Raw genomic sequence first — 12,664 nt, forward strand, 5'->3', positions numbered from 1 at the left:
ACAACATCCAGCTACTTTACTGCACATTAGGGTGTAAAGGACTAAATTTAATTCTGAGAAAACATTGTGATTGCATTTGGTTTTTAACCAGTCAAAATACTTCTACAGTACACTTTTAAATCAACACACTCAGTAAACTGAGAAAAACCTCCACTGAAAATCTACTCCAAGGACAGCCAATAACGCAATATGTCTGGGAATTAGCATCCAATAACCACTTCTAAAAAGGCACCACAAATTATTCTGAAGCTTATTGTGATTCTGATTAGCTGCACTACAGCAATCAAATCACATGAAAAAAAGCAAAGTATACCCAGAAGTGTTAAATAAGTAGCATCTTTATCTGGTCAAATCCTGAAGCAGCCCTCAATGAAGGAATCAAGCCTAGTTAGCATTACACTTTATGATCTCTGGTTTAATAGTACCTACGGAAACCTGTGTTTACTCAGACTGTCCCGAATACAATTTCTTGGGCCACGGAGCTTCGGGAGTACTCAACAGCAAATATTCAAAGGTTCTGTCTAGGTGAACATGACTCATTAAGGAGTCAGACATACATTTCTTCGTTGTCAGCTGAAATGGACGGCATTATAGACGTCTCTTTCAATTTTACTGAATAAAAAAAAAAAAAATAAGGATTCTTTTGTTTGTATTGTTATTTGTATTGGATAAAAAACATTTTCCAAATGGTCTGTTGACTTTTTTTTTTAATCCCCCTGCATTTGGTTAATTAGGTCATATATCCTGGTATGTACTTTTTATGACAACAGAAATTTTGCAGTTATATCTATTTGAATCCCAAAAATTAAAACCCAATACCTTCCCTCAAAACTAGGGATGCAAAATAAATACTGAAACAATAAATGATATAACCGATATTGGGAAATTTCTATTTTTAGCAGATAATTGTTCTAGCCAACAAATCGAGCTGACAAGATGAAGTCAAACAAGCACATGATCTACACACTCACATACAGAAGGTGGTGGTATACAACTCCAGTAAACATTGATAAGAAGAAAAACAAGATGTCAAACTGCTACACCTGGATAGAGCCACGCATTATAGACCAGGGAGCCAAAAATGTTGTTGTTTTGTTTTTGGATTTTTTATAATTTCAGGGGAAGACAACACAATTGTTATCTGTAATACATGTTTCATAAAGGTTCTTAGGAGGTTAGGAACTTTTTTTAAAATACAAAATGTGAAATTATTGGTTATCTTGTTGGTATCTGGCAGGGGAAGCAGGTAATTATCTGTTACTGGTATTTGGCTGGAAAAATGTATATTGTGCATCCTCACAACAACCTTGACCAGGTATCATTTGTTAACCAAAAGCAGGTCTATCCAACACCACTGGTTTGGTCTGAAAGGGGATGCCGGCCCTTATCCTAAATACTAAGCTTGATAATATGTGAACTATAAGCCATTTGTTGCAGAATAACTGTTATAGCTTTATACTACTGAATTATAAAGCCCACCTCGAGTCTCTGTGGCCCCAGTAACATTTCATTTATGTCTAGCCAAGCAACAAAAAGCAGCAGGGTTACAACATGACAATCTAAACCTCAGTCTGAGATTACAAGAAGCAGCATGCCTTCCTTCACACCAAGCAGATCAGGATAGGGATGGTACATCATGACCTGCTGGGGAACACCAGGGCAACAAATGCTCGACCTTGGCTGACAGCCCAGTAACTTTTAGCCCTATTTTCACCTAACTGCATTCATCACTGGCACTGCAGCTCATTTCAGGCTGGCAGGAAAACTCATTTTCTCACAGAAATGCTGCCCAAAAGCCCCATTATAGTTATTATGTGCAAAGATGGCTGTCAAAACAAACTTTTGGTTGCTAATTAAAATTCCACAACAATTAGCTGATGCTGTATTTCCATCCTAGCCATCACCACAGCCTGGATTTCAGCTTTTGATTATGACTGGCTCAAAGGGAAAAGTGACATTGTATGATGGCCTGTGGCCCAGTCATTTTGGATATGGATTTGTGACAGCGGATCCTTGAAATTGAGATATCAGCCAACTACTGTATGTTAAGACTGCATTAATAGTACAAAGCATACATCAAACACCAGATAATGTCACATTCTGGTAGAACTGTAGCTTTCCATGAAAGAATCACTGGGGAACTCATGTATCATAACTGACTATGCAAGATGAGTGGAAAAAAAACTACAGTGCATCTGCCATTTTGGCTTAATTTTGCAATAAAGAGCATATTAACCCTGTAGAACCATTTTGTATAGTTACTTCTTGAATACCAACAGACAGGCAGCTATGCTTTTAACAGCTGCTCTAGCCCAACTGGTAGTGCCTAAGTCAGCCTGTTATTGTCTCTCAGGACCATAACATGCAGACAAATTTGCCAGCTAATGTACAGTAAATGAGTGCTCACACAACATGGACTAAATCTGAGTTTTGACTGCTTTGATTCCAAACAGATTTAACACAAAAAAAAATACTTGCGTAATATGGATTGTGTTTATTCCCACAACTCTAATGTTGCTGAATACAGCACACCCAACCCAGAACAACAGAGATTACGTGAGTTTGTACAAACCGAGCATAAATTAACTCATGTAGAGTATCTGATGAAATACTGCAGCCGCGTTGCTCTCCATAATCTCATATTTTCCCTCCCAAGAAAAAAGTGAACTGCTGCCGAGTTCACTTCCTCTATCAATGTGAACTCTCAGACGAGGAACAATACTAAACTTTTTGAGTGGGCTGCATGAGCACATAATATACTTTGCGCATATGGCAAGTGGCCAAGTATGACATATAATGTTTGAGGACCCGTCATGCCATAACAACACATAAAGCTTTTCTACAGCATCCTAATCAAAAAACACTGATCCAGCTCCTGTCACAAGACAAGGTGAATTAAGCAGTGCATTTACACTGTATTTGATCAGTGTCAAAAACCACAATAACATTTGCACTACATAAAGATGCCAATTCTGTCACAAGCTTACTGAACCTTGTGACATTATTGGCGTAGTGGTAGTATGACACGATTTATATTTCATGATCATACAATCATCTTAATCTATTTTGCGAATGTTGGGCGGTATGTGTGGCATGCCAGATCTTGGTTGAAAGTTGCTTGGGCTTGAGGACGAGGTCTGTTGATGGAACAGGAGAAAAAAAAAGGGCAAAGATTAAACTAATCATAAGACTGAACTTCACGCAGAAAAAAATCAGAAAGGGAACTTTAAAACCCATACAGCGTTTTTACACTCACCAGGAATAGCTTCTACCTGATGTTAGAGCATGCCAGCCAGCCACTATGTAGGGGCAACAACAACTAGTTTGGCGGGATCCAGTGGGTGGACACCTGCCTTGTTTTTTTCAGTGTCCGGTGGTGGGATCGTAGTACACAGGCAGCAGCAGCACAGTGGAACAGAAAGCTAATTTTATAGCTGGGGATTGGCTGTAAAAGAACATCGACTGCTTGCATTCTGACATAACGTTATTTGGCTTGACAGTATCGTTAGCAGCTACGTGTCGGAAAACACGGCTGTAAAACTTGCAAATTCCTCTCAGCCTAAATGGCAAACATCGAGAGGGCACACACCAATAAATACTAAAGGTTGGGAATGAGTTGTTTCGTCTTTCGGCAGGTAGTTACAGCTGTTGTTTGTCTGCTAAACTTGTCATGACTGTTGCAAGTCAGAGCGATGACGGCAGCGCTACAAAGCCCTGACAAAAATGTCCACACACTGTTGGTTAACTTACGGTTCAGGTTTTCACAGAGTGAACTGTGTTGCCGCTAACCAGAGTATTCGTAGCTAACCATTAGCCTGCTAGCCAAAACACGGCCTTTCTTGGCACCAAACTGGCAACCTCACAACAAGAATAGCTGGCTGGTTTGTTAATGTTAGCAAGCTAGCTAGCTAGGTTCGCCGAAACAAAACGGGCTCGGGCCTGTAATTTTGCCACGGTGTTTAGGCGCATATAATTGATGTGACATTGTGTTGTTCTCCGTGCATGAACTCAAAGCATTCGCCATTACCCTAATGATTTATGGAGGGGATTCGTGTCAGTGGCTCTGCGATTAAAAAGACAACTGAAAGGGCTGAAAATGGGAAGTCAACACTTACCTAGCTTTACTTTCTACGCCATCTTGGATCCACTTGTCAGACCATCGCAAAGCATAGTGGGATGTACTGATCTGAAGGTTGAGAGGACTGGTGCGTGTGTGTGTGTGTGTGTGTGTGTGTGTGTGCGTGTGTGTGTGTGAGATTCGTTTTGTCAAATTACTCTTTATTTCATACATTTAGTCCTATAATTTAGGGATTACTGCTAAATATTAACATAAAATTACCCTTGAATGCAAAAAAATAAAACAATTATATAATGTCAGATTTTAGAATGAATTATGTTCTCTAAAACTGGGACAATAAAAAGTCACTTAGTTTGTATTTGTAATTTACTTATTTACTTGTTTATTCTTATCAAAGGCATTTGTTTAAAAGATGTAAAAACGCACACACACACACACACACACACACACACTGTGACATTTTGCTCTGAACACACCCTTTGCTGCAGTTACTTTACGCCTGTTATGTTGGAATGAGAACTGAAAGGAAATTCAGATATGTATCCTGTGGCCTTTTTTAACACATTTTTTTGTTTCCCATTCAAAGAGGAAACATTCAAAGTTTCATATCTGCTTGAGTCAGAAAACTTTGTTGTGTTGAAACGTGCTCTGTCAGACAAAGACATAGGTCAAAGGGATGGGGATGTAATTACCTGCCTGATCCCTGTTGATCTATCACCCCCTCTTGCATATGATAATCAAGTGAATGGCCCTGTGTATACTGTATTTTGTTTTTGTTGTTTGTGATGGAGAGGCAACATCAGTGAGGCAAGAGATAGCGACTCTGCTCGTGATGGTATCTAGACAGACATTTGCGATGATAGCCAGTTCTTGCTGACACTGTGCAATCATTTGAATCAGAGTGATGAAAAAAAAACACACAGCTCTGATTAAAACATATCACTCTTTTGCATGTAAATCACCTATTCTTTACATTATTGCTATCAAATCTTACTAAGGATCCATCATAATTTGTTGTTTTGATCATGGTGGTGATGACGCAGTGGGTTGATACACATAATTCTCATACTAAAGACAAAATGACAGGAAGTAACACATCAGGCCCTGGAAGCGGCTGTATTTCCTTCCTTTAGTTGGTGACCTGCCTGTACATGGTAATCAAAGTGTCCTGCATAGTGCACGCTTTATTACCACTAACCTGAACACTGTAAAAAGGTCACAGACGCTCGGCAATACCGCTTGAGTTTGTTGTCCCAGTGCTTCAACCTTTGTTAAAACTTCCTTTTTAAAGCAGGAGCGTTTTAAGGTGAAATTAAGAAAATGTAAAATTTAGAGGCACACTCTGTGAATGTGAGCCACACGCTTAGTTCTTTCACCAATATAAAGTAAAGTTTGGTCCATTAAGTTAACCAAAACAAATGTTTGAGTGTTTTTTTCTTCAAAGAAATGGTTTATTTTACACATCATGAACAACACTGCACTGACATAACCAGACAGCTAACATTGGTCAATATCAGTAACAGCATACAAGTAGAAGTGTCAATTTAGGTCCGTTAAGTAAAATTTGCCATGTCTTGGCTCTTATACTTTTACGTGAAGTTAACTTAACGGGACTTTTTACTTTTAACTAGGTCTTAATCAATGTGACTGAAGTGACTCCACGGCTGCTCTGTTCTGAAACATTTCTTCTTCTGCAACAAGAATCTTAACACATCTTAGAATGTACCCCCACTCTGTATAAAACCTCCATACAACTGTTAACCAAATGTGACAGATTTATTGTTTACATTACATTTGATAGAGTTTTCAGCCATGTTTTCATACAGCAATAAACTCTAAACTACTGTATATAATCCATAAGAGAGGAATGGGTAACATATTTGGAGATCCAGTCTTTTATGACAGAGGGATGCAAAGAGGAGAGGTGCTTGTGTTTTTATTGTCAATGTTGTACTGGATAGTAAAAAATAAACAAATTTGGGGTGCTGCTTATGTGCTGCAGATTTTTCTCCAATTATATGACATTGGAATAACGCTGCCTTCACAGCCCACCAGTACTGTATATTCAAAAACATTCCCACAGAAGGCAAAAAAGCTGACACATATGAACCAAAAGACAAAATAATGCACAATGTTGTTGTTTCACTGCAGGTTGTGGATCATCTCCTCCTTGGCAATGAGATGTGTGGTCTTGTTGACCAGAGACATGAGAGAGTTGAGTTTGTGCGACCAGTCGTTGAGCAGGTCGTTGGGGTCTTTAGGCCTCTGAAAGTTGATGATGCCGGCCATCCGGTCGACCTTGGCGTAGATAGTCTTGTTTACAACTAGGCTGGAGAGGAACTCCTCGGATTCCTGATGAAATATTTGAGCAGAGACATAATGTGAGTGTATTGAAATTTTTTCTTCAGTCACACTAAATTCCTGATCACTAGTTTCACTACTATCCAAAAGCAACTCTGCTAGTCATTTTTTCAGAGGAAATCTGGAATACGAGTTGTCTTTAGGGCTGTTGAACATTTTCACGATGAATCATTTAGTCTATAAAATGTCAAAAAGCTGTAAAATGCACAATTTCACAGAGTCTTTTATCTAACCAACAGATTTAAACCCAAAGACTCTTCTTTTACAATCATAAATGACAAGGAAAAGGCAGCAATCCTTACATTTAAGAAGCTGGAGCCAGAAAAAGTTTAACTTCATTTAGATCAGTTCATCCATTTATTGACTAATCATTGCAGCTCTAGTTATCTTTAAGCCATTTTCAGAATTCTCTTTAAGTTGTTCTGTGTTATCCTCTAGTCTACATACTTCAACAATTACTAAATGTCTGCACACAGAGGGTGCAATAGCCAAGAGGACAACTCAGAATTATAAAAGAAATATTTTCTGGGACTGAAACATGTTATTTGTCAATGACCCTTTATTCCCCAACCAGTACTGACCTCTCGGTGTAAAACTCAACCAAAAATGTCAGCATTGTTTAAAAAAAAAAATAAAAATAAATAAATAATTGGACAGATGCTATGATCTAATGGTGAATGTTTTTTTTACCATTAGTGAGAGCTTCACAAAAGAGCTAATTAGTAACAGTGTTGCTTACGTCAATAGAGAGGTCCAGGAGTCCGGCCATCCTCTTCATTGTGATTCTGGTGTAATATTTGGCCATTATTCTGATGTTCTGGGGAAATGAGAGAACGCCATTAGCATACATATCTGAAGCAGAATATTTGCTTAAATTATTTAAGGTGAGAACAAGGAAGCTGAAAAAAAACCAAACAAATATTCAAAAGTGAAATCCAACGAATACAATTTAATGTACTTTGATACTGCACATAGCCATCTGCTAGTTTAGCCACTGAATTTGCAAAGAGCTTCACATCATGTCCAAAGTGCTCTCTTGTAATTTTACTCAATTTTCTCCAATTTGATTAAAATCCACTTAAATGGATATAAATCAATCTTTTTTTTATATGAAGTATTTTTTTGGCCTTTTCTATGGCTTTATTGATAGAACAGCTGAAGATATGACAGGAAACAGGGAGAGAGAGAGGGGGGAGTGACACGCAGCAAAGGGACCCGGGCCGGGAGTCGAACCCGGATCCGCTGCAGAGCCTCAGCACATGGGATGCCCGCTCTACCAACTGAGCTAAACGGCGCCCCATGAATCAATCTTTCGATTCTTTAAATAGCATTATTAGCTTGTATGTAAAGCATCATTAGCTTGTATTGTATATAAGAAATAAGAGCCTCATAACCAAATTAAAACAGTTCTACTCTGGTTGTCAGTGTGAATGCAGTTTAAACATTTCTGATCAATGCCCATCGCTCAAATTCATAATGTCCCCACATTGTCCCCGACCAAATTAGCAAAATGACTATTTGATTTGAGATGCTCTTAGGCTATGCATTTCATTTTACGTCTCCTGCTGCCAAGCATCATCTCATTCTCATTAAATCCATCCACACTTTGACCGTGGGACTTACATGCTCCACCACTCTGTTCTTTAGGTCCTTCCACCTTTTCTCCGCCTCCTCTGAATAAGAGAAGACATCTGTGGCAGGGCTGTCAGGCGAGCCCTCTCTCAGCTCCTTGCCATAATCCTCCACCAGGGAAGCCCAGCGCATCAGCTCCATAGTGGTGAACTGTTTCAGAAGGTCCCTAGGAATGGAAGAGGAAGACGGTGAAAATTCCCCAGTTGCAGTTGAGTGTATACAAATGATGTCAGCATCCGTGGAAGTTGCTATGATCCATCCCTCCTGAGCGGCAAATGCACAATGGTCTCCGCCATATTGTATTCACATGGGAAACAAATGTTAGAAAACAGATTCCCACAGACTATAGGCACAGGATTTCTAGCTGCATAAACTGTTTGTGTCAGGAAATGTATTTGCTGGTCAGTCACAGTTAAACTTCCGCAGACACCAACTACCTAGCATAATCTGTCTTAATATGCAAATGTATGTCTTAATCCCTGTATGTTTATATACATCCGCCTTTGTAAAGCGCGTTGGTGCAAAATCTGTTTGCTAAATAAAGCGCTATATAAATTAAACAATTGTGAAACTGGTAAGATGTACAGCCGATTGTAAATTCAGATGGCCCTAACGTTTTAGAGATATACATTTGTCTCTAATGTTGATTCATTGCTGCAAAATTCTTTGACTAGGTTAACAGGCTGTATAGAGTCCTCAGACATAATGTGATGTGATGTTAGTATATGAAATTACAGCACTATTTCTTACTTGTACTTAGGGATTTCTTCCAGTTTCTTGTCTGCACTGATTCTGTGCACGAGGTCCGATTGCTCGTTGTCGTAGGGGGCAAGAATCACGTACAGCACCACACTCTTCAGGGCCTGAAATATAAAATGCATTCATGGCTCAAATGAACACAAGCAAAGAAAAGTTTGGGAACAGATGTGTAGTGTTATTTCTTTTATCATTATTGTTGTTATTGCAAACTATGCTGCAATCACAGTTAATCATAAATATTGATCAAAAGGGTGCACACATTCTGGGGTTTTGCTTCGAGCAATGCACTGTGCTTCTTTTTAATAATTTATCAATAAAACTAATTTAAGCAGTCACATGGAAACACCAGTAAAGATATCTTCAATTGACACATTCTCTTTAACTACAGGGAAAACGATACATACATTATGTTAAGCTTGTGACAATGATGCAACGCTGTGTCCAAAGTTTGGATGCAAAAAATGTAGGTGTCCAGACAGTTCTTTTCATTTGACTATATTCTGCATTTGTGATATTTAAAAACACAAAGTACCTGTTGCCACTTGCTGCTGTCCTCCAAGATGCAGGGTGTGTCATAGATGGCCCGGTAGTGTTTGCAGATAGACAGGTATGAGCCCTCATGCTGGTCCACCTGGATCATTAGGTTGTAGTACTTCAGCTTCGATTCCTGAGAAGTCGTCACATAATAAAGAAAAAGTAAGTGCTCGGATTCCATCAACACAGAAGTTAAAACTTACAAAACCATGCTGAAAAGGAAACATACAGGCCAGGCACCAAATGCTTTTTTCCAATGCAGAACTTTGTTTTGTGTTTTGTTGTTACCTCGGTGCCCTCCTCTTGGAAGAATTTGGTGTTGATCTTCTTGCTGATGATCTGGGTGCGGATGTAATCCTTGACAGCAATGCAAAGCCTCATCTGTTCTAAGATAAACTCCACCTTCTCCTTTTTTTCCATTGAGCCGTATGTTTCCACCTGAGCAGGAAAAATGAAAACATTCTAAATACTTTCCAGACTGCAGGCAAATGGCACTTTTCCACTCACACAGTCTGCATATATACGGTGACAACAACCTCTTCAAACAAGTATGTAACCCCAATTGTCCCCACAACAACTGTGCAGATTTTCGTAAAGGAGGAAAATAACGGTGATTAGCTTCTTACCTGCAGCTCCTGTAGAATGGAAGCTGCCTCCTTGACATCACCATTCTGTTCCTTGATGTTGGCCAAGGTCTTTGTGAGCCTGGCACGCTCGATCTCTACGTAGATCTGTGGGGAGGACACGTTTAATGTATTAGTGAGGAGGAGTGGTTATCAATTTTTCAACACGACCTACTGTTTAGATACCTGACCACCATGGAATACAGACCCTTTCAAGTTGCATTAATCCTGAGAAAATGCCATTGTTTCCTTTAATGCATATGCACCTGATAAGACACAAATCTCTGGGTGCCTTCATCACTGTGATACTCACACTTCCTGCATCTGGCACAGAATGGGGTGCAGTATTTCACCGATACGTGTTCAAACAAATGTATACATTTTTTTGTCTGTCACATACAGAGTTGAGAACCAAAAACCACACACAAAAACATTGCATACCTTGCCAGCAGTCACAGTGCGGAGTGTGTCGATGAGTCTCAGCTTGATAGTCAGATCAGTCATAGAATCCACATACTTGTAACATTCTTGCACCATCTTGGCAACAGCCTGATAAATACAGAGTGCAAAACAAAAAAAATGAATTCAAGCATTAGTTTATTTCCTCGTCATTTCTCTGCTCATAGGTACTTAACAAAAAAAAAAGTTTGTTTGCCATTCTGAGGAAATCAGTTTAAAAGTGGTATCAAAGTCTGGATATGCTGGAATACTGTTGAGCATTTACAGTGTTCACTTTATCTTCATTAATCAAATTACCCAATAATTAACACTGTAAGTTGAAGTCAGTTGTAGTACTGGGAGGCCTAGAAAATATTTTTTCAGACTGTAGGGCCCCGATAGCTCACCTGTTTCAGCTGACTCCTCCTTTTGGTGAGCAACATGATGTTTTCATTCAGTGCATCCCAGTCCTTGGCTTCATAACACATCTGGACCACAGCAACAAGGATTCTAGAGGTGGACACCATGTCTGATGCCTGCACAGGGATTGGAGGCAAGTAAGTAAAACAGAGACCAAAATATGCAGATGTATATACACGTATCACAGTGAATCTATCCATAAAATGTTCCCTACTTGCAATTCTACCAACACACTTAATACTCCAAACCATACTTTTGGGTTTAAAGAAAACCTGGACATTTTGTTTTATTACAGAATTCCAGGCTTTACGAGATGAGTTTCCCCTGTCTAGTCAAATGCTTTGTCCTTGGTTTCCTAATTGAATCACTGGTTTTACTTATATCATTTGCAGTGAACACCACTGTGATATATGCTGAATTTAACATTTTTGATTGAAATATTTAACAATGAGGCTCATTTAGACTAATTAGTTTAGTAGAGTGGGTTGGTGAGACATCATGTAGAAAATCGTCAAGGTATTTCTGACTTTAACATTTGGGAAACAACTTCCCAGATGTGAGAACTTCCATGGCAAAATGACAGGAACATAAACAAGCAGCACGTCTACACTAGAGACACTTACCGTTCTGGTTTGCTTCTCCAGTGACAATAAGCTTTCAACAGCCTCTTGCAGTTTGCCCTCCTACAGCAGAAACACACACAAATTAAGTATTACATAACTAAACGTATTACTTTGTTAAACCGCAAATGTCATCTGCTCTATTCGGACATAAAATTAATTCAGCCTAGCGACCCAGTTAGCGTTAGCTAAGGATGTTGCCAATGACTATGCTGCTAAATCTGCTAGCATGCTAGCGAGTTTAAAAACTCCCACAGTAGTGTTAGCTAGAATAAAAGAGTAACATGAATGTGTTAAAATTACAGAACACGGCAACATATAAGAGAAATTCACGCTCAATATATTGTTTATGGCAGATTTCGGGGTGGTGCTAAAGCAAGTGGATGTTAGCTTGGATGCTAACACACCGATCCTGATGCACCATGACTCAGCCGGCGCTGGCCTCTTTCACACTCGTCTTACTTTAGCCATTTTTTCGCATTCCGGGAGCCGCTGATCTACAGTCGAACTGTAGTCGACCTCCATCTTCACAATCTTCCCATCGGATCTTTCAGATCGGTCCTCGGACATCTTTGCGGTGCAGGTTAAGGTAATTGACGGTGCTTTTCTTTTCTGACGACCAAAGTACTATTTTGCTTGTCAAATGAACGAAACGAGTAGGTGGCCAATCAGAGGAGAGAGGTAAATGGCTGTCCGAGGCGCCTGAAGGGCCAAGTGAGGACCCCTCAGAATATTTAAGGCAGGCGTTATTAATGCCATTTTTATGCTGTGACCAAAGGTTTCTCTGCTGTGACTCTACTGGATAGTCTATCTAAGCATTTTGTTCATTTTAATGATCAAATACCCATCAGTTTAGGTACAAACAGAACCATATGGCTAATGTTGCTCCTTGAATGCTGTACTATCTATGGGGATAATATATTTACAACATGCATTACTATTTGGTACCCTATTCAATGGAATCGAAATAAGTTAATTAATTTGTCAAAAGGTATGTAAGCAGTATGACATATGTAAGCAGTATGAAGCAAGACCAGCATACGTTGTGTTTTGGAGCTGGTTTTGGTGCTGGTCTATGCAGTTTTTTCCAGCAGGGCTATAATGATGTCATGTTTTAATAAGGGTTCGAGACTACGTACAGTTTGATTTCTTTAAACAGTTACACTTACATTTTTAGACACCCGATTTGCAATTTCTGA

At 39.3% G+C, this 12,664-nt stretch overlaps 2 protein-coding genes across 2 annotated transcripts in view; both read right to left on the reverse strand.

Moving 5' to 3' along the window:
* Positions 1-4,195, reverse strand: part of helz (helicase with zinc finger) — a 63,758-nt gene extending 59,563 nt beyond the window's left edge. Inside the window, exon 1 of the mRNA XM_030417273.1 lies at positions 4,116-4,195. The gene's annotated coding sequence lies outside the window, so the exon portion shown is untranslated. The remainder of the gene's footprint in view (positions 1-4,115) is intronic.
* A 1,310-nt stretch (positions 4,196-5,505) lies between these two features.
* psmd12 (proteasome 26S subunit, non-ATPase 12) lies at positions 5,506-12,154 on the reverse strand. Its single transcript, XM_030432757.1, has 11 exons — positions 11,928-12,154; positions 11,469-11,528; positions 10,833-10,961; positions 10,429-10,536; positions 9,991-10,095; positions 9,653-9,802; positions 9,363-9,497; positions 8,822-8,934; positions 8,063-8,237; positions 7,179-7,256; positions 5,506-6,430 (listed from the first exon to the last, which is right to left on the reverse strand). Exons 1-11 carry the CDS (start codon positions 12,033-12,035, stop codon positions 6,221-6,223), a joined length of 1,371 nt encoding a protein of 456 aa, XP_030288617.1. The 5' UTR covers positions 12,036-12,154; the 3' UTR covers positions 5,506-6,220.
* Positions 12,155-12,664: the final 510 nt, after the last annotated feature.

The sequence above is a fragment of the Sparus aurata genome, chromosome 1 (assembly GCF_900880675.1).
Source record: "Sparus aurata chromosome 1, fSpaAur1.1, whole genome shotgun sequence".
Classification (NCBI taxonomy): Eukaryota; Metazoa; Chordata; class Actinopteri; order Spariformes; family Sparidae; genus Sparus; species Sparus aurata.

What these genes read in the sequence shown, in the direction of transcription:
- psmd12 (XM_030432757.1), bottom strand. Translation starts at nt 12,035, where the DNA reads ATGTCCGAGGACCGATCTGAAAGATCCGATGGGAAGATTGTGAAGATG. An exon ending in GCACTGTGACTGCTGGCAAG is followed by an intron (nt 10,096 to 10,428) that starts GTATGCAATGTT and finishes TCCTCCCCACAG; the next exon opens with ATCTACGTAGAGATCGAGCG. An exon ending in GAAGAAATCCCTAAGTACAA is followed by an intron (nt 8,238 to 8,821) that starts GTAAGAAATAGT and finishes TTCCATTCCTAG; the next exon opens with GGACCTTCTGAAACAGTTCA.